The sequence below is a fragment of the Aethalodelphis obliquidens genome, unplaced genomic scaffold, assembly GCF_003676395.1.
Source record: "Aethalodelphis obliquidens isolate GAN/ISIS:26980383/991018 unplaced genomic scaffold, ASM367639v1 scaffold32, whole genome shotgun sequence".
Classification (NCBI taxonomy): Eukaryota; Metazoa; Chordata; class Mammalia; order Artiodactyla; family Delphinidae; genus Aethalodelphis; species Aethalodelphis obliquidens.
In genome coordinates, this window is record NW_020837976.1 from 3,970,686 (window position 1) to 3,991,538 (window position 20,853).

The 20,853-nt window shown below is 39.2% G+C and overlaps 1 protein-coding gene across 1 annotated transcript; it reads right to left on the reverse strand.

The window, feature by feature from the left end:
- Positions 1 to 16,641: 16,641 nt before the first annotated feature.
- Positions 16,642 to 18,226, reverse strand: LOC113631262 (protein TOPAZ1-like; the record flags this gene model as incomplete). Its single annotated transcript, XM_027127549.1, is given in 6 exon segments — positions 16,642 to 17,051; positions 17,054 to 17,228; positions 17,230 to 17,260; positions 17,262 to 17,722; positions 17,724 to 18,007; positions 18,010 to 18,226. Coding segments are annotated over 6 exon segments (1,578 nt in total), but the record flags the coding sequence as incomplete, so codon positions are not given.
- Positions 18,227 to 20,853: the final 2,627 nt, after the last annotated feature.

Genomic DNA, 20,853 nt, shown 5'->3' on the forward strand with positions numbered 1-20,853 from the left:
AGAGGAAAGGCAGTGGGAACCCAGGCGAATTGGTGATTATCATTCTAAATTATCATTCTACTGTCTGCTTTTTCCCCCCACCATTGTTTGTTCACTCCTGCCTGTTTTTTTTTTTTTTTATTAATTTATTTATTTTTGGCTGTGTTGGGTTCGTTTCTGTGCGAGGGCTTTCTCTAGTTGTGGCAAGTGGGGGCCACTCTTCATCGCGGTGCGCGGGCCTCTCACTGTCGTGGCCTCTCTTGTTGCGGAGCACAGGCTCCAGACGCTCAGGCTCAGTAGTTGTGGCTCATGGGCCTAGTTGCTCCGCAGCATGTGGGATCTTCCCAGACCAGGGCTCGAACCTGTGTCCCCTGCATTAGCAGGCAGATTCTCAACCACTGGCGCCACCAGGGAAGCCCCACTCCTGCCTGTTTTTTCTGCTTATGATCACACAGGTTTCTTGCCTTACCTACTCCTCCACCCGATCTTCATTAAGCAACTGTTTGTGTGGTGCAAAGCTTTAGATTCCTTGAACTGAATCATATAGCAAGGACTGGAAGAGCTGGGGGCAGTGACATACTAGACCCCAAAATGACTTCTGACCATACTTGTGTCCCAGAAGGCGAGTGGGGTTTTCGAGGGTTTGTCCCGAGCATGGTTAGTCCAAGGTTATTTCATAGAAACAGCCTCAATATTTACTGAGGCTCTGGCCAAGCTGTTAGCCAAGTGAGCCAAGTGATTGTCGAGCCCACTTTCCATGTTCCTATTAAAAGTAAATTGGAAAAGACAGGATTTCCAAGCAGTTTACAGTCCACTTTATTTTCCTTCCTTTCTACCACCCCATGGTTTTGGTAACTCTGTTACTCTGATTGGGAAAAGTTGTTGTCTAATGATATTAAAATGTACAGGCACTGATAAACTGTGACCAGTTCTTGGCTTTTTGCAAGACTGGGAATATTAAGATGTCATTAAATATTTTATCTCCTTTCCTTCATGCTACAACTTTAATGCTGTGTTCAAAGATCATTACTCTAGTAATGCTGGCAAGCCTCCTCTCCTTTCTATATAAGAGCGTGTAATATCATTATTACTCTCTGCTGCCTCCTTTTTTCCATGATATTTCTGTCCCTTACTCCCTCCCCCGAAAAAAGGTTTTATTGAGGGCAAATTATTTTAGGTAGGATATATGTATTATAGGAAGTTATAATTAAAAACAATCTAGACTTTCCACTATTTTTCATGGAAATTGGTAGGGTTTGTCTTAGAGCAAAATGTGTTTTTACAGCCCTGTGTGTTCTGGTTAATGTAAAAGGCTTATTGATTGCGGGGGCTGGTATGCCGAGGTTGTGTACATATACAGCTTTCAAAGAGTGGGTCTGCAGGGTGGTCGTGTGTTTACGTATAAGAAGGGAGAGTTGGGGAGCAGGCTGCAGAAAAGAGACAAAAAGGCAGGTAATAAAACTGTAAGAGACAAGGGATAAGAAGGAAAACTGTCTGCAGAGCTGAGTCACTGGATGGTGTCTCCACGTTTTCCTACCTAGTGATTATTCTTAAGAATGAGAAACATCCATGTGCTACTTTAGGGAGGCTTAGGCCTTGCCTTGGTAAAGGTTAAGAAGATGAAAAAAACAAATTCAGGTGCCGTTGAGGTCCTGATACAGTCTCCGTAGGAGACATCTCGAGAGGGAATGCTCTCAGGACTTGACATCCAACAGGGCTGCTCTTGAACAGTTGGCTGTCAGTCTCACAACTGCTGGTCCTTCTGTCATTGCTTTGGTCACGGGGAAGCTTGTAGTCACACTCTGGACTCGTCTCTTTCGACCAGGCGGGGTCCCAATGTTGTGCACGTCTGCCCTCTGAGCTTACCTCTGACTTTTACTAGCTTCCTGTCCTCAGTTACCTTTGTCCTGACTCCCTCATCTGTTTCATTCTTTTGTAATGTATATTCTTCTGTAAGTTGCCTGAAATCCTTTGTGGATTGAGGTGAGGGTAAATACAAGCAAAGGAAGAAGATGAATTATAGAGTTTCCACAGCCCCTGACAGTTCTGTATAATAGGACATTGGGAGTTTGGCCACGATGAGGAACTTCTCTTTCCGAAGTATTTTGTGTTTTGCATTTATTAGACACTTGTAGGTATTTCTGGACACTAAACTTGAGCCACATATTCTGAGGTAGGGTCCGACACGATGACAACAGGACAGAATTTTTGCAATAGGTCTGCTAAACAGAGGATGAATGGGCATAATATTTATAGATTAAATAATACATAAAGAGCAAAGGAGAGAGCAGGGAAGAGAAACAACATAAATTTCTACAGTTGGAAAAGAGTTTACTTTATCTGTAACTGATTACTTTATCAGTTACAGATAAAGTAATTTTTAAATTCCTAACATCAAACTGCTACTTAAATTTTTTTTTACCAAGACTGAAACATGTCTTTTGTATTGGAATAATTTAGTAATTTCTAAAAAAAAAATAAAGACTATCATATTTTCTTCCTTTTAGTGTGCATTTTGAGATGTATTTTATATTTATTCCAAAACTATCAGATCTGAAACCTGAAATCCCATGTTTCTACTCATTCTAAGAAGAAATTTCTCCATGACCAATGCGGTATCCCTTGGATGATATCAATTTGATTTTAACTCATACCAGGACAAAGAGGTAGGTTTTGGCTCACTGTTGGTGACTTGGCATTTCAGCTCTAATTCTGAATTCTATGGAGCACCAGTTTTTTTCCCTTAACATAGAGCAGAGGTAGGGAAGCGCCTTTCACCACTCTCCCATACACCCAGGAGACTCACTGCTGTCAGGCTGCATTCCAACGTACTGTCTCACGGCCTCTCCTGAGATTTCTGGAGTTAATGAAGTAAATCAAAATCTCCGAGCAAAATGATTTCAGTCTCTGGAGGTAGAGTATGCCATGTGGGATGATGCCCAGATAAGAAACCATGATTACATGTCCCAGCGGTAGAAATATTTGCTCAGGGTCTGAGCTGGGGTGGGTGTGAAAACCTTAATCCTGAAATGTAAGAGGCTTTGTGTGCACTTTGTTGAAATGCACTTCTCCAGCCTAAATAATGTTTTAGGCAGCATATTGGCAATATAAGACATCTGAATAGAAGCAATGATGGTATTACTCACAATATACCCCATCCCTTAATCTTCAGGGATGTGTGTGCATGAAGCGCATGCTAAAGCACACTTAATCTAATCACCTCCAGAGATTGAGAGGCGTGTACTCATATAAATGTCAAGTCGGGACATAATTTAGCTGATCTCTGGGGTTTATCGTTATTGCCAGACTCCCTCTTTATTTGATCTGGGGAAGCAAATGAAATGTGTCTCTTTGGTTCTAAACCAGGTAAGAGCAGGAGATTAGGATCTGTGCATTTCTCATTTGGATATCATAATCGTGCAGCCAGCCTTGATTTAAGGAGGGTGCAAGGTCCACTTTTTTTTTTTTTTAACCTGTGCACTTGGGAACAATAGAAAGGAACAAAGGTCAAATGATCTTGGCCTAGCTGTTATCTACTAGTTGGTGGTTTGTCTACTTGACGACATTCCTGGATGTATTAAAGGTAGTGAAGCAGAATTTAATTAAAAAAACAAAAAGTTGTACTCAAATATTAGAGGGGAAAACTCTTTTTGTGTACACCTGGCCCTGGTCATTATTCTCTGCCACATGAGAGCTGAACATCTGACTTACTGCATTTGAGATGCTTAGATAAGGAGATCTTATGCAGAAACACAGTGGCCTCTGGTGAAGAAGATAGTTATTGACCACATGTCAGGAAAATCAGGGCTCCATTATGCCTGCTTATTGGGCTGGGAGAGTGCATCTTGAAGGAGAGTCTAAGACATCATGGTCAACTGGCATCATTTGCCCTGCAGGTGACATTTGGCGACGTCTAGAGACACTTTTGGGGGGATGGGTGTTACTGGCATTTAGTGAGCAGAGGCTAGGGAGGCTGCTAACCATCCTACAATGCCAGGGACAGTCCCCCACATCAGTAAGTTGTCTGGAGTAAACTACCCATAGTGCTGAGGTTGAGGAACTTTGGTCTCGTGGAACATTTATATTCCCTTTCCTTACGTATAGCTTTTACTGAACGAAATGAATGAATTAAAAAAAGAAGAGAGAGAGAGAGGTTTGTCCCATCTTTCTAAATGAATTCAAGTTCTGTGATAACTGGGTTGTTAGTATTCTAGATGCATAAAATTTCAGCTGTGCACTCTTTCCATTGTATCACTAAGCAGCAAAGCAAAAATATTATCCTGAAATTGCAGAGCATACATATATTTCTAATGGTGTGAAAGAAGGAAGAAAAAAAAGCTTACAGAGGTCCTGTTCATAGTATGAAATAGACATCCAAAATCTCAATTTGCCGCATCCTTAATCCTATGCCCCTTAAAATACATTTTTAGGTGGGTATCGTTACAATAAGCTGTCCCAATCATGTCAATATTCATCGGGATATATTTTAACTTCCTCTGTGTGTAGACCCAGAAGGGAACATTTTTAGTATGATGGGATATTGCATAAAGCAGTTGATGCCTTGAAAATGGATCGTTTCATAAACTGGTGCTGTAAATATTTGTGTTCAGTACACCAAGTTTCGGTTGGCGGGTCCCTCCACTCCTCTGCCTGTGTTGAGGCCACACATTTCTTCTTCAGGCTCGGCCTCTGCAGAAACGGCTTGCTGCATAATCTTCTGTTGCTTGGCAAAGATTTAAAATAACCACCAACTCCTTCTAGCCGTAGTTATAGGGAAATTAGTTCCCTTCATAGGTACCTGTCTTGAATAACTGACTTCTAAAATGGAATAGCTTTTTTCCTTTTTCATTTATTTTGATACTGCCTTTTGCTTTTAAAAGAAATTATTTGTACCTAGCAGTTACAGCTCCATAGTGTAAGCCAGTAGGCATTTATGTGATTGCTTTATTTATTTAATTTTTTAAATTATCTTAACTATTTCTGTTTATTTATACTGAAGTATAGTTGATTTACAAGTTATATTAGTTTCAGGTGTACAACATAGTGATTCAAAAATTGTTTTATAGATTACACTCCATTTAAAGTTATAAAATATTGGCTACATTCCTGTGCTATACAATATACCCTTATAGCTTATTTATTTTGTACACAATAGTTTGTACCTCCTAATACCCTTCCCCTATCATGCCCCTACATGATTGTTTTAGACAGTGTTGATACTTTTTAGCCTTTTTTTTTTTTTTTTTCCAAGGACTCTAGCATCTGTTGGCTTATTTTAATCCTAAAGGCTGAAATGGTGTGAAATCAACCTGGAAACCTCTGAGGTGACCAGTGTTCCTTAGTATCTTATGTGGAAAACAGCATAAGTTCATTTACCTTTATCCCAATGATAAAGAAACTTGGGCCAATTAAATGACTCAAGGAGGGAGGCAGCATGGCTTAGTGTTTACAGAGACTGGTTTTGGAATTGTGGCTCTAACATGCAGTGAATTATGGGAATATTGAGCAAGTTACTTAATTTAAATGGACCTCAAGTATCTTCATTTATAGAATGGAGATCATAATATCACATAGGTGGTCGTGAGGTTTAATAAGGGCCCAATAGATGGCATCTTTGAGAAAATGAGAGATGCAGATGCCATTCATTGCAGATCTCTCCTCCATTACCTTCCTTCCTTACATTGGTCAGCATTGAGAGCTGGGTACCAAGTCTTGCACAGCCTGGTCTTCTCTTCCCTAGAGCCACTGAGAAATTGGCAACTTACTCTTCTTCCACTCTTGATCGCAAATTCTTATGACTGATATCTGCTAAAGGGTAGAAATCCTAAGCCCTTCCAGGTACTGAAGAGCTGGCCTGTCTTTACACCCCAGTTTCCCTATAATCTGCCTGTGATATCTTGGTGAGCTGGAGTCAACCAATCTCTTCTCCCCAGCCTTCCAGGTCCCCAGGTTTTATCTCTGCTTGTTCTGCTTATCCCAGAGCACTCCCAGAACCTGATCATCTTTTTCACCATGCTCAGGTGGTGGGCCTTGTTTCTTTCTGACATGATCAGAAATCTGGTGATCCTGAAAGATCTGCCTGGCATCTGAGGATGCTCTCTTATCTTCCACCCTGTACTTCCAAGGCCAGTTCTTTCTCCTGTTCCTTATCTTTTTTTGGTGGGGGAGGCAAGTAACTGGTCTATGTTGTCCCATGTTTGGATGTAATTGATAATTTGAAGCTGCTTCCCTAATTGGAAGCTTTGGCTACCAGTTTTACCCTATCTTGTCATTAAGGCCTCAGCCTCTTTCTTCTTGGTGACTGGAAAGATGGTGTGTGTGCGGTTTTCTTAATAAGAGATAGAGGTAACTCTGTAACATTGTCAGCAAGCTACCAGACTGTAAGCATTTTGGATAGGAATGATGGTTTGGCCATCGTTTTATCCTTAGAGCCAATGATGAAGAAGGTATGGAATAGATATTTGCTAAATGAATGTAGGGAAATGCAGATACATTAGTCTCTTATTTGATGTTGTACTCATTTGGGATGTTGAGTGTTCTTTGGGGGAGGCATGGAGTAGGTAGGGTGTATGAGAGGGATGGCAGGAGGGAGGTATATAAGTCAGAACACTAAGGCCCATGTGCTATTTAAGGCAGGTAAAATCTATATGACAGATAATGGGAAGCCACTACAGAGATTTTAGCTGAGGAATGATATCTAGTTATTAAAATGTATCGATAATGCCTAATTATTGCCTTGAAATCCTTAAAAACATTCAGAGAAAATTATTTTGAATTGAGGTTCAGTTAAAATAGTTATATTTCTGTGTAGTGCTTTTACAAGTTATGAAATGAATGAAATGAAATCAAATGACAGAAACTGTGGCCGGCATGCAGAGCTATGGATGCAGAAGCCCCTTTCTTTGGTCTCAGATTGTACCTTTCTCTTTTTCCTGATACCTGAGCTTTTGGACCTTTGAAAGGAATTTACTTGTGGAAACTGAGGGCTGAATTGCTTCTAGGATGCTGAATTTGCTCATGGGGAGTTGTGGGGATTATGCATTACATTAGAGTGCAAATGACGCTTTGCTAACAGGAGAACCCATATGCAGGAAGATTGTGTTGTACTCCTAATCATTCACTTCAGCGATTCTTGAACTCGCAAATCTTTATTTTAATCTAGACTGCAGCCCATCTGCACAGAAGAGGTAGTAAAATCGTTAAATGAATTCATATGCACACTCTTTAATTTATTATTGGTTGTAATGTTGACATTATCGTATTTCATGTAGGGAGAAGAGTATAATAATTGCACTAACAATTTATATACATGTGCCTTTTCAAGAATTAGCAATTTTCTAGTAATGGCCAAGAATTATTTTCTTAAACATGTTATTGCTATTATAAGACTTTATGCCCTTTGTACTAATTACAGTTTTAGTAAGAAATTGATTTGGAGTTCCCCGTATTTTCTTAGAATCTCAAACGTATTAGTTTTACCAAGAATATCATGTTTTACTACATTTTTTTGCAAGATTATAGGATGATGAATTTTTATATGAATTGGAAATAATCGTTTTTGGTCATTTTTTACAAGCTATGCAAAAATGCCATTTGATATGTTTTCAAGACTCTTTTAACACCCCCCCCCCAGGGCGGATTCAGAGAATACAATAAGATTATCTGGACTATATCTTTAAATATTTTGCTTTGTTTGAAAGCATATTTAGTAGTAAAAACTTCTAAACAATGAAGACATTTCCCCATGTAACTGGCTCCTAAAATGTTACTAAAGAAAATTATTTATATTGAATACAATTTTCTTATTACAAATATTTTATTTAAAATGAGATAATCTAAGCTACAGTTTATGCAAAACCACTTAGAGCCCTTTAGATTGACCTCTGATCAGTCTGGCTGTCATGACCCCAGGGAACAAGAGCGAGCTCTAACCCGTGTGCCCTGGGGGCTGTGCTTGTCACAGGCTCCTGTCCCATCCTTCGCGGCCACTGCCTAGTAGTGCATGAGCCACTGAACGCCTGACATGAACCCAGCAAATGAGGCAGCTAAACATGGAGATTTTCAATGTAAACTACACAGAGAGGGAATTTATGTTGATTTAGGCTTTAAAACTGCTTACTATTCTAGCCTGTTTTATTCTCAGACCAGTAAGATCATTCTGGGTCTTTATTCTTCCTGCTGATCTTCAGATGCCATCTGAGGGGCAACCTCTGGATACAAGCTGGGCTGAACAGACCCACCTAATCTTAACTGGCAGATCCTTTGGGATAGAATGACTAGAAAATCCTCCATTCATTCATTCATTTATTCACAGAGTAAAAAAGTATCTGAGTACTTGCTATATGATGGATATATCGTGCTGGGGATACAACAGCGAATCAGCCACAGCCCTTACCCTCAATACGGCTCACTGCCTGAGAGCATTAATCTGGCCTCATTCTTTCAGCTTTCCTTTCTTTGTTCTATGTTTGACATACGGAATACCTTCTCTCCTTTTTTCCTCCGGTGCACGTTTATGGCCGTCCTTGTACGCTGTGCTTCCCGTGGCAACTCATTGCTGGCTCCAATTTGGCAGGTAGTTTATTACCTGCTCCATTTTATAGATGAGGCAGTAGAGAGCTCTTTTTTTCTACATTAGAGCGAAGACTATCTGCAGACGTTAAAGCTACAAGCTGGGAGACAGAGGAAAGTGTTTTCCTGCGTTTGAGGACACAAAATTCAGGCCTTTCTTGAAGTTCAGAAGAGCCCAAAACTGAGTTGCTCAAAAAAATATTTTTCTGGTTATAATTAGTACTAGGTTGAGGGAAAATTACAAACCTCATCTGGGAATAACTTAATTGACCAGTGGATGTCACTGTTGCTCCATATAAGTACTATGGACACAGTTACTTGGCTCAAGGACTGGGGAGGTTTTGTAAGTCTGTCTCTGTATTTTTAACACTTTTGCTTCGTCCAATTTGCATTATAGTCATTCCGGAGTTTCTTTGAAACAAGGTTGTATTACAAATAAGCAACTTAACAAAGAAATAAAATTTCATCTTACCAAGGAGTAACCGTGGTTGATGATCTGATTTAGGGGATGAAGAAATGCTTGGCCGCTTACAAATTGTCCACAGAATAACCTGATGGAGAGCCATTATTTCTCCTTTGTCTGAACACCTGGATTGTTGAGATTCTGTGCCACACAGGGACTGAGCACAGTACTCATGAAACTGAAGAGTCACCTTTTAGAGGTCACCTCTTCCAACATTCTGCCTAATGCAGGAATCCCTTTTAGGACCTAAATGAGTGACCACTTGCCTCTGTTTGAACCTCACCCCCGGAAACCATGCTCACAGATTCCCCAGGCACCCCATGCTGGAGTGCTGGAATTGAGGGGGAAGGATAGAAGGGTCTTTCTTCAGCTCACCTTTTTGTGTTCTCTCATGAATCCTGTGTGATGTTAGATGCTTGTTTCTGAAAGATGCTGTGTGAGTTTAGAGGAAGGGGCTTGGCCCAGGCTAGGGGCTGTGAGAAGGATCAGCTGTGGGAGAGTTAGTTCCTGGAGCAGGCTCAGTGGGGCCAGGGAGGGAGGCTGTGGGCCTTCTGGCCTCCCTCGGATCACATAATGTGGTAGATGCTTCTCTGGCTGCTCTCAGACACTGTGCTTTTTATGAAGATGCTCCTGGTAAGCATAGGAGGAGTTTGACAAATTCAACAGTGGTTACATTTAATTAATATAGTTCTCTCTCCCTAGAGCTTTGTAGAGGTGAAATCCCATAATTGAATCCTGGTTTTGCACTGGCTTCTGGTATAGAACTGCAGGACCACTGCTATGGAAAAGCTTTGCATTTTTAAGCTGGGAGAAAGCATTCACTGTTTTTACTCCCTCACCCACAGCCATTCTTTCAATGGAGACTGCTGTTTACCTACTGGTGGGAGCATCTTTCTGACACTCCTTCCCGTTCCCTCATTTGGAAACCCAGGCTCAGGGCCGCCATCTAGAGACACGAATGATGGACAAGATGAAGAACTTCCTGAATTTTTACAAGCCCCAGGGCCCTTAGAGACAATATACTTTTATCCATTACTAATGGGCACTTGGCTTTTTTTTTTTTTCCTGTGGCTAATTTCCAGTTCAGAATTTTAGTGAAGTGCCTAAAATCACATGTAAGCTCTGGAATCCAACAGATACAGACTTAACTCTTGTCTGGGCCCCTTTCTAGCTGTGTAACCTCAGGCAAATTACTTAACTTCTTTAATCTTCAGTTATCCCTTTTGAGAATGAAGGCAATGATAATCATAATATCAACCCTCCAGGGCTGTGCTAAGGCTTAAATGCTAAGGATTTAGGGGTGTGTAGCACAGTGCCCGCATATGACACATGCTCCAAAAGTGCTATCTGCTAGTACTGAGTTGGATAAGATGACTCAAGAAAGGACAGAAGGAATTTGAGGTTAACATTGTAACTAAATTTCAGAGAGGCCCCAAAGAGCAAATGATCGGATTACAGCATTCACTCATGTAATAAGCATTTTTGAAAGCCTTTTATTTGTTAGGCATGATACATAGAGGAGGATCAGGCTCTGTTCAGAGAGTTGACAGTGGAGTGGCTGAGACATACCAACAGATAATTATAACACATTTGGTGGATGCAACAGCAGAAAATGGCCAGGAGTTAGATAGTACCAAGTCTAGAGACTCCAAATTCCATGGATACAAGTTTAATGTATTAAATGCATCTCATTGATTAAAACATTTTTTTTCTGGATTCTGTTATTGCATAATCCAGGCATTTGGACTGTTAGTAAAGAGGTGATTATATAAACCTGGCATCATCTGAAGCCTACTGTGCCATTCCAGGATATGGAGTTATTGTGTAAACAATACACGTGAAAAGTGCTATGAAAAAGTGAGATTTTATGTTCCTTTGCCATATAAATGTTTATGTTCCGAGCAAAAAAATTAAGACCACCAAAAAGATAATACAAGTGCATTTATATTTCCAGTTGGCAGTACCTTTCGCATCTGAATATACTGCCTGTCATACTCTCTGGGCTTTTACATAAATCACCTCAATGTTTAAACCAGTTTAAGCTTTATATGAGTACATACTGCATAGATTAAAAATGCAGAATCAATTTCCTTTCACTCAACTAATTTTTTTATGTTGTCGGTAATGAAAATTTTTAAAAAATTTTATTGGCGTATAGTTGATTTACAATGTTGTGTTAGTTTCAGGTATACAGCAGAATGAATCTGTTATACATATACATATATCCACTCTTTTTTTTTTTTAGATTCTTTTCCCATATAGGCCACTACAGAGTATTGAATAGTGTTCCCTGTGCTGTACAGTAGGCCCTTATTAGTTATCTATTTTATATATAGTAGTGTGTATATGTCAATCGCCAAACCCCAATTTACGCCCCCCATCCCCAGGTAACCATAAGTTTGTTTTCTACATCTGTGATTCTAGTTCTATTTTGTAAATAAGTTCATTTGTACCCCGTTTTTAGATTCCACATATAAGCGATATCATATATTTGTCTTTCTGTGTCTGACTTACTTCACTTAGTATGACAATCTCTAGGTCCATCCATGTTGCTGCAGATGGCATTATTTTGTTCCTTTTTATGGCTGAGTAATATTCCATTGTATATGTGTACCACATCTTCTTTATCCACTCATCTGTCGATGGGCACTTAGGTTGCTTCCATGACCTGGCTATTGTAAATAGTGCTGCAATGAACATTGGGGTGTATGTGTCTTTTTGAATTATGGTTTTCTCTGGGTATATGCCCAGGAGTGGGATTGCTCGGTCATATGGTAGTTCTGATTTTAGTTTTTTAAGGAACCTCCATACTATTCTCCATAGTGGCTGTACCAATTTACATTCCCACCAACAATGTAGGAGCGTTCCCTTTTCTCCACACCCTCTCCAGCATTTACTGTTTGTAGATTTTTTGATGATGGCCTCACTCAACTAATTACTATAGTGGTGCTATATGTAGTGTACTGGTAACGTTGCCCCTCAGGCTACATCCTTCTTGACAAGTGTTGAATATTGAGCTATCATTTTTATCTTCCCAATTTATTTTGTTTTTGGCTGCTCCATGCAGCTTGCAGGATCTTAGTTTCCCAACCCAGAATTGAACCCAGGACCTCCAATGAAATCATGGAGTCCTAACCGCTGGACTGCCAGGGAATTCTTGATCTTTCCCGTCTAAAACGTTAATTGCATCCAAGACTTCAGAAGTTATTTACCAACAACATAATTTTTACAACTGTTCATTTAACCCCCATTGTTGAGTACCTACAATGTACAAAGTACATTAAACATGAAATTGCAAACAGCGTCCCTTTTTTCACTTAGCAAAGGTCAACATCGAATTGTTTCAGTCAACCTGTCTGCTTAACATGATGTAGGCACCATCTGCACTGGCAAGAACCTAAAGTGTGTGTTTCTTAGAACAATTGTGGAAGCTTATACTCATTGACAGCAAAAAACCATTGAAGTAATCCAGGTTCTAATTATATGTATTGGGGGATCTCATAAAAAAAATAATAGCGGGGAAAAAAAATATTAGAACTTCCAACAAGTATATGCAATGAAGAAGAAATATTGTAAGGTATAGCCCACAGGACTTTTATTTTTATGTATTTATTTTTGACAAACAAAAATTGTTTATATTTAAGGTATATTTGTCTCTCTGTGTCTGGCTTATTTCACTTAGCATAATGTTCTTCAGATTTATCCATGTTGTTGCAAATGGCAGGATTTACTTCTTTTTAAAGGCTGAGTAACATTTGATTTTACATATATATGGTATTTTCTTCATTCATCTGTTGACAAGTGAATTTGGGTTGTTTCCATATTTTGGCTACTGTGATTAATGCTGCAGTGAACATGGGAGTGCAGACATTCCTTCAAGATAATAATTTTATTTCTTTTGGATGTATACCCAGAAATGGGATTGCTATTTCATATGTTTGTGGTATTTTTAATTTTTTGAGGAACCTCTATATGATCTACCCTGAAGAATATTCCATGTGCACTTGAGAAGAGTGTCTCTTCTGCTGCTGTTGAATGGAATGTTCTTAATATGTATGTTAGGACTATTTGATCTAAAGTGTTGTTCAGGTCCATTGTTTCCTTATTGATTTTTCTGTCTGGATGAGAAGTTCCCTACTTCAGAGCTGTTAATATTTGCTTTATATATTTGGGTGCTCTGATGTTGGGTGCATATATATTTAGTATTGTTATTTCCTCTTAATGAATCAACTCTTTTATCATTATATAATAATTTTTTTGTCTCTTATTACAGTTTTTGACTTAAAGTCTATTTTGTCTGATATAAGTGTAGTTACTCCCACTCTCTTTTGGTTTCTGCTTGCATGGAATATATTTTTCTATCCCTTTACTTTCAGCCTGTGTGTTTCCTTAAAGCTAAATTGATTCTCTTTTAGGCAGCATATAGCGGGGTCTTTTTTTTTTCCTTATCTATCCATCCACTCTAAGTCTTCTGATGGGAGAATTTAGTCCATTTACATTTAATGTAAGTATTGATCAGCTCACACGGAGATGGCACTGTGGCTTGTAATCTTGTGTCCTGAAAGGATAAGAGGAAATCCCTCATGGTGGGAGGTCAAAGACTAAAGAAAACAAGCATGTCCAAGGCTTGATATTGTGTAAAGATTTCTCCCTTCAGTTCTCAACCTTAATACCAATGTCTTGTGTAGGTAGGTTTTTTGTTTGTTTGTTTTTTTAAATGAAGGCAGTGTTTTAGCACTAGAACAGCATTACCACAAGACCAGGGTGACATAAGCAAGACCTGGGGGAGAACCATAAACTTAGCTATTTAAAGAGAAGCTCTGGATAACATATAAATAGGTTTATTAGTTTTACTAAACACTTGAGTTTGGCTTTGGACTTCTGTAATCCATAGAATGTAGGTTTGAATCACTGTAACCTAGAGCTTACGGGCAATATAGACTTACCCTCCTAATATTTGGACCACACACAAAAATGACAGAGTTACTTTTCCATGATGGCTGACCCATTTAGACACACTGGATGATAGCAAATATTTATCACAACAGTGCAGAGAAATCACATGTTGGTGCAGCAATTGACTGATAAAAACACTTCTGTTTACTAATTAACAGTGCCTGTGTCTTCTACTTCCATGGCAGCTTGGAAATATAAAAGTCATTAAGTAAAAATGCACAAAATGGGGGAGAATCAATTTTATGCTGAATTATCCATTATAAAATATTTCTTCAAATATCTCTCTTCATTGTGAATCTTATAAAAGTCAAAACTTTAAACTACTTATATGATTATAAAATTCTTTAAATTTAAATTCTTTAAAATTCTTATTAAATTTTCATCTATAAAATATCTCATTAACTGCCACACTTATGTCAAGGTTAAAGGTGGGAAATGAAGCAAGGTATTATTACTGAAAGACAGTCGAAGCACCTAAATTGTTTTTCGTAATTGAAATTGGTGTATGGTATGGTTCGACAACACAGACAACCAATAAGGCTGACCTGATATTCTACAAGTATTAGCTAAGATTCCCACGCTGGGAATTTTAAAATTTATTTTTGAATGGATAGGGAATTTAAAATAGAAAAAAAGTTACTTCAACATTAGTCATAATATCTAATAAGTGAAGGGCAGCAGAATATGCCATCTCAAAATATGCTATTTTATTTTATTATTTATTTATTTACTCTTTTGGCCACGCCATGTGGCATGTGGGGTCTTAGTTCCCTGATCAGGGATCAAACCCATGCCCCTTGCAGTGGAAGCACAGAGTCTTAACTACTGGACTGCCAGGGAAGTCCCAAAATATGCTATTTTAAAACAAGGGTTATTTTGAGCTGAAGGCAGTTAAGAAGAGGCAGATACAGGAAAAAGTTCTCTGCAGTCCCCCTATTTGCCTAAAAGCAGAACATAAATGTGTAAAAGTGTCCCCCCTCCCCTCTTTACCAGGAAAGACAGAAGTTAATCACTGGAGACTACTCTAGATCTTTATCAGCTCCGAGATAGCACCAGAGGAATCTTTATAACAAACTTTAGTAACTGGCCCTTATCTACTATTAATTTCCTTATATTTACCTTCCCATAATTTGTCCTTCCGAGAAGCTCAAAGACCTTTTCCTTTGTTTTGTTACTTCTCTACAAAATTATTATTCTTTGCTAAGATTCCACATAAGTTCAAGTTCTAATCACCTCTTTGAGTTATTCATCTCTGAGTACTCCTGTGTGTATGTGTGATGCGCATGCTAATAAATTTGTTTGTTTCTTGCTTTTCTCTTATTACTCTGTCTTTTCTCAGTTTAATTTGCAGAGTCCCAGCTAATGAACTTAAGATGGGTAGAGAAAAAATAATTTTTTTCCTCCCTTACACAAGCAAGTTGTTTAGGTTCTGCATTATATAAAAGGAAGTTCATGAGATAAAAGTAACACATTTTTCTGGAAAAGTCTTGAAAAAGAAGGTAAAATATCCAAGTAATATATCTTTAAGAAATCTACATCCAGCAGTTCTTATTTCCCAAGAGGAGAAATGTTTTCTAGTTTGACCTATATTGTTTAGATTGTTGTTTTATTTTCTTATAAAATTAGTAAGACGCATACATTAAAATCAAAACATCTGGAACGACTAAGTTTTGAAAGCACCCATGCTTATTTTCCCACCCCCTCTGATAACAAATAGAAGGTAGGTATCAGTCTTATGGAAATAGTTGGCCTATGCAGTCCACCGTGGCAGACAGGAGGTGGTGGACCAGGGTGCAGGGTGGGAATGCCATCTTCCCAGTGCTTTTCCTTTGAGGGCTACAAACTGTCCTCCCAACTGTTAGAGGCCCCAAATCTTGGGAAGATTGTACTTTGGACCCTCTTCCTTTTCTCTTTCTCTTTCTGTATTTGGGAAAGGGGTTGCAGAGGAAAAAAAATGATAGAGTTTAAGAATAGGTGGAATTTTTGTTCAGTTATTCATGTTTTTTTTTCTTTCTTTTTTCAGTTTTAGTATTTTTTTAAATTGAGTATAGTTGATTTACAATGTTGTGTTAATTTCTGCTGTACAGCAAAGTCAGTCAGTTATATATACATTCATTTTTTAAAAAAAATTATTTATTTATTGTTTATTTTTGGCTGCGCAGGGTCTTAGTTGCGGGATCTTCATTGCAGCATGCGGGATCTTTAGTTGCGGCATGTGGACTCTTAGTTGTAGCATGCATGCAGGATCTAGTTCCCCGACCAGGGATCGAACCTGGGCCTCCTGCATTGGGAGCACAGGATCTGATCCACTGAACCACCAGGGAAGTCCCCCATACATTCTTTTTTAAAATATTCTTTTCCATTATGGTTTATCATAGGATACTGAATGTAGTTCTCTGTGCTATACAGTAGGACCTTGTTGTTTATCCATCCTATATATAAAAGCTTACATCTACTAACCCCAACCTCCCCAATCCATCCTTCCCCCAAGCCCCTCCCCCTTGGCAACCACCAGTCTGTTCTCTATGTCAGTGATTCTGTTTCTGTTCTATAGATAGGTTCATTTGTGTCATATTTTATTTTATTTTTTTATAGTGAAAACTGTCTTTATTTGTATTGCCTTTCATTTTCAACAATGATTACTTGAACTTAAAAAAAAAAGCCTTTAATAACTAATGGTTATTGAAAAGCCAAACCTTTCCAGCCCACTTCATATTCTCTTTCAACCATTTCAGGGCAGAACAATGTTCCATACTATAAACCTGTTCCTTATTAACATTGATGGTCATGTGCTTAATGAAAAGCTTTGGATCTGATATACGAGCAGCCATAATTAATCTTTCCACTGCAGTTTGATAGTCATCCTTGCTCTGAGATTTGTTTTCTTCACATCTTTTTAAAACTATCTGCAGCATCTGTGTAGAAGTTCCAGGACTCTGAATACTATTAGCATTAGATACCAGGAAGATTTCAATAGCTAAAAGCATTTCAATCTCAGACAAATAGGAAGGAATCAGTAGAAGTTTTCGGGATAAATTTCCCTCCAATGGTGGGTAACAACCCAATGAAGGGGCACTTTTGTGTGGGCTCTGGCTTTGAGCCGTAAACAACTTCTTCCTAAAGAAGTAATTAATCTTCTAAGAAAGGAAAAATCAATAGGGATGCTCTTTGAAATCATGAATTCTGCTCCGGAGGATGACATACAAAGACTGTTGCTTTCTACACAGGCATCTTGAGAATTTTGAAAACCTGGTAGATTTTTGCAAAACTTCAAATGTCTGTCTATAAAGACTTCGCTAAGATTTCACGTGCAGTTGTACAGAGCAGATTATGCCGATTGAGCACATCCAGTCTATCACAAGGCCACAGTGGTGTATTGGTGACTCCCTCTGACTCCCTTAATACCCAAATGGCACCATCTAGGCTTCCGCTTTTTAGAAAAATTTCTGCTGCAATATTCACAACTTGACATCTCGGTGCTAACTTCTCAGGCCCTATAAGTCCTTTTAAACTTGTAAAATGTATTTTTAATTCATATAGTTTATCTAAGACCTTCCTTCCCTTGGACCACTGCAACAGCTTGTGGTAGAAGTACATAGCACTGATTCCGATTCTTCCCAGCAAAGTTTTCTCTACTTCACTGTTTTGTGGATCTTTGCTAACTGTTTCAGCGAATTCACGAAGTGGAACACCTGGTCTCTCTTCTTTACAGTCTTTTGTTAGTGTTTCAGCAATACAAGCACAAAATCTCTGGGAAATCTGCACATTTTTCACAGCCCAGTTTTATGTTAATGTATAAATTTCCCAATTTGGTCCAGTCACCTTTTTCTTTACAATGCTCTATTTCATTCAAGGCTGACTCTAAATCACACTTGCAGTTCTTTTTAAACTGCCTTGTCCGTAACCTGGATTTCATTCCCGGAACTGCAGTTATTTCTTGCTTGGAAGCCTGTACTTGGTATAAAAGCTTAATAATATAGTTAAAGTGTTCTGGGTCAAGTACCATCCCAGCTTCAACAAGCTTGCAAAAGATATCAAAGCAGGTACAGCATTCCTTAATTTCATAGTTGCCACATACTCAAATATTTTTAGTAGTATTTTCAGAGCAGGCAGCATTTTAACCATTATGCTGAGGTTCATGACCTGAAATACTTCTTTCAGTAAACAATGTTTGAGTAAGGAATTTAGAAGGTCATTTAGCACTTGTAAATCGAAGTGTACACCTGGCGGAAACTTTCCGTAGTACTCCATAAATGTGTTTACAGGTCAGTCCCTGGCTGTGGCTCATCACTTGAGGCTTCAGTACCTTTTCTTTTTTCCTTGGTGTGTCTTCCCGACTGTAAGTGTAGCTCTGCTTCCTTCGCTGCCTCTAAGCCAGGCCGGTCTGATGGGTCTGAAGAGCCCACCTGGCTCCCAGGCCCCTCCACTAGCTGCCTTGCTGAGGCCTTCCTAGGCCCGGACGTCTCACCGGACTTGTCACTTTCCACCTCTTCTCTCCCAGATGGCCTGGGCCACCATCCTCCTCTCTTGCCTGCTCTTCTCGCGCCCCCGCCCCCACCTTAGGGCTGCAGCCTCCCGCCTCACCTGGCCCTGCGCTGGCCTTGCTGTCACCTTCACGCCCTGGGGCCGTTGTGGGGCCTGAGGGTGGTGGCTTCAGCATCCGCCCCCGGGCCGCCTGTCTTCCCACCTAGGCCCTCTGCGTCTGCTCACAGGAGCCCACCGGCGGCATGAAAGCTGCTCCTGCCACCAGGCACCCGCCCTGTGTCATATTTTAGATTACACATGTACGTGATGGCATGTGGTATTTGTCATATTTTAGATTACACATGTACGTGATGGCATGTGGTATTTGTCATATTTTAGATTACACATGTACGTGATAGCATGTGGTATTTGTCTTTCTCTTTCTGACTTGCTTCACTGAGTATAATAATCTCTAGTATTCATGTTGCTGAAAATGGCATTATTTCATTCTTTTTTATGGCTGAGTAGTATTCCATTGTATATATGTACCACATCTTCTTTATGCATTCATCCAACATAATGGACATTTATGTTGTTTCCATGTCTTGGCTATTGAGAATAGTGCTGCTATGAACACAGAGGTGCATGTATCTTTTTGAATTACAGATTCGTCTGGATATATGCCCAGGAGTGGGATTGCTGGATCATTCTTTTTCTTTCTTCTTTTAAAAAAAATTCCTTGGGGCTTCCTTGGTGGTGCAGTGGTTGAGAGTCCGCCTGCCAATTGCAGGGGACACGGGTCTGTGCCCTGGTCCGGGAAGATCCCACATGCTGCGGAGCGGCTAGGCCCATGAGCCATGGCCACTGAGCCTGTGCGTCTGGAGCCTGTGCTCCGCAACGGAAGAGGCCACAACAGTGAGAGGCCCGTGTACCACACACACACACAAAAAGACGTCTTCAATAGGGAGTCGTATTATTTTTCATTAGCTAAGAATAAAGTGATTTGGGCTACAGTATTTGAGGCCACAATTTTAATTAGCCATGCCATTAGTTTATATTTTCTTTTGAGAACTTAATAACTAATGGTGCAACTGAATCTCTCAAAAATTTCATCAGCAGAATATTTTCGTATTCTGCTATAAATTAAGCTGTATGGAGGGGCACATTTATTTTCTTTCATTTCCTTCTTAACACAAGCAGTGTTGAGATGTTAGGATTTACATGACTCATTACCTCATTTCCTGCCTAGTCCTTTCCTGCCCATTTTCTTGTTCCGTTTTCATAACTTTTTTTGGTGCCTGGGAGCCACTGGATATTTTCAGGCTGCTTTTACCTCAGGATTTGAGTTGGTACCTCGAGTCCAATTGTTTTGGGTGTTGCCCTGATTAACACCTCCCTCTCAGGGCTTTTAATCCTGAAAAAGCTGTGGCAGTTTGGAAAATCAGGGTCCGATGTTAACTAGCCATAGGAGAGACAAGATGATGTTTCCAGGCAGCATTATCTCTGGAAAATACCAAAGCTGCAAGAAACAGACATGTAAATTCAGTTGAAGGGGTTTAATGAGTTAATGAGGGGTTAAATGGACAAAGATTTAAACAGGAAAGGGGGGGCGGGTGACACCATTTTTCAGGTTGGCAATTGAGGAGTTAAGCTTTTAGGAGCACAAAGAACAACAGTTAAAACCATTGAAAGCCCCACTAGCAGTTCTGACCTTTATCTGCAGGGTCCAAATCCAGACAGGGCTCTTAATTAGCTCCAGAGAAATCTAGCGCTTTGGCAACATACCAACACACATTAAAAAACCAAGAAAACCCCCAACCAACCAGTAAATAAAAGAGCCATTTAAAAAAAAAAAGAAAGTTAAATAGGAGCAACATTTATATAACCTTTTGGTGTTTCTGTTTTCCAGTTTCTCATTTTTTTTTCTCCCTATACCATCTTACACTTGATTCTTTTCCATGACCTTCAGCTTATTCCCTCTTGTTTTTCTTTTCTGTTTATTGTCCTTCTAGAATTTAGATGCACTTAAATATTTTTTTTCTATATTTTAATTTTTTAATTATAAAAGGAATGCATGCTTATTGTATAAATAATTTTCAACAATGCAAAATGCATAGTTATGAAGTCTCCCATGTGTCCAAGATTTTTTCTATGCGTTTTACATAGATGTGTGTGTTTATGTGTGAGTCTAATCATATACATACACACTCAAAAATTTTTTTTAACAAAAAAAACGTCGTATGTGCAATTCTGCAACTTGCCTTTTTTATTTACTCATGTATCTCAGTATATTTCTACACTGGATTGATATAGGTGGTACGCCTTTTTATATAGATTTTTATTTAAAAAATTCTAGCATATTTTTTAATCCCTGATCAAAATATTTTAAGCTGTGTGTCCAATCAATGCATGTAGGTGCT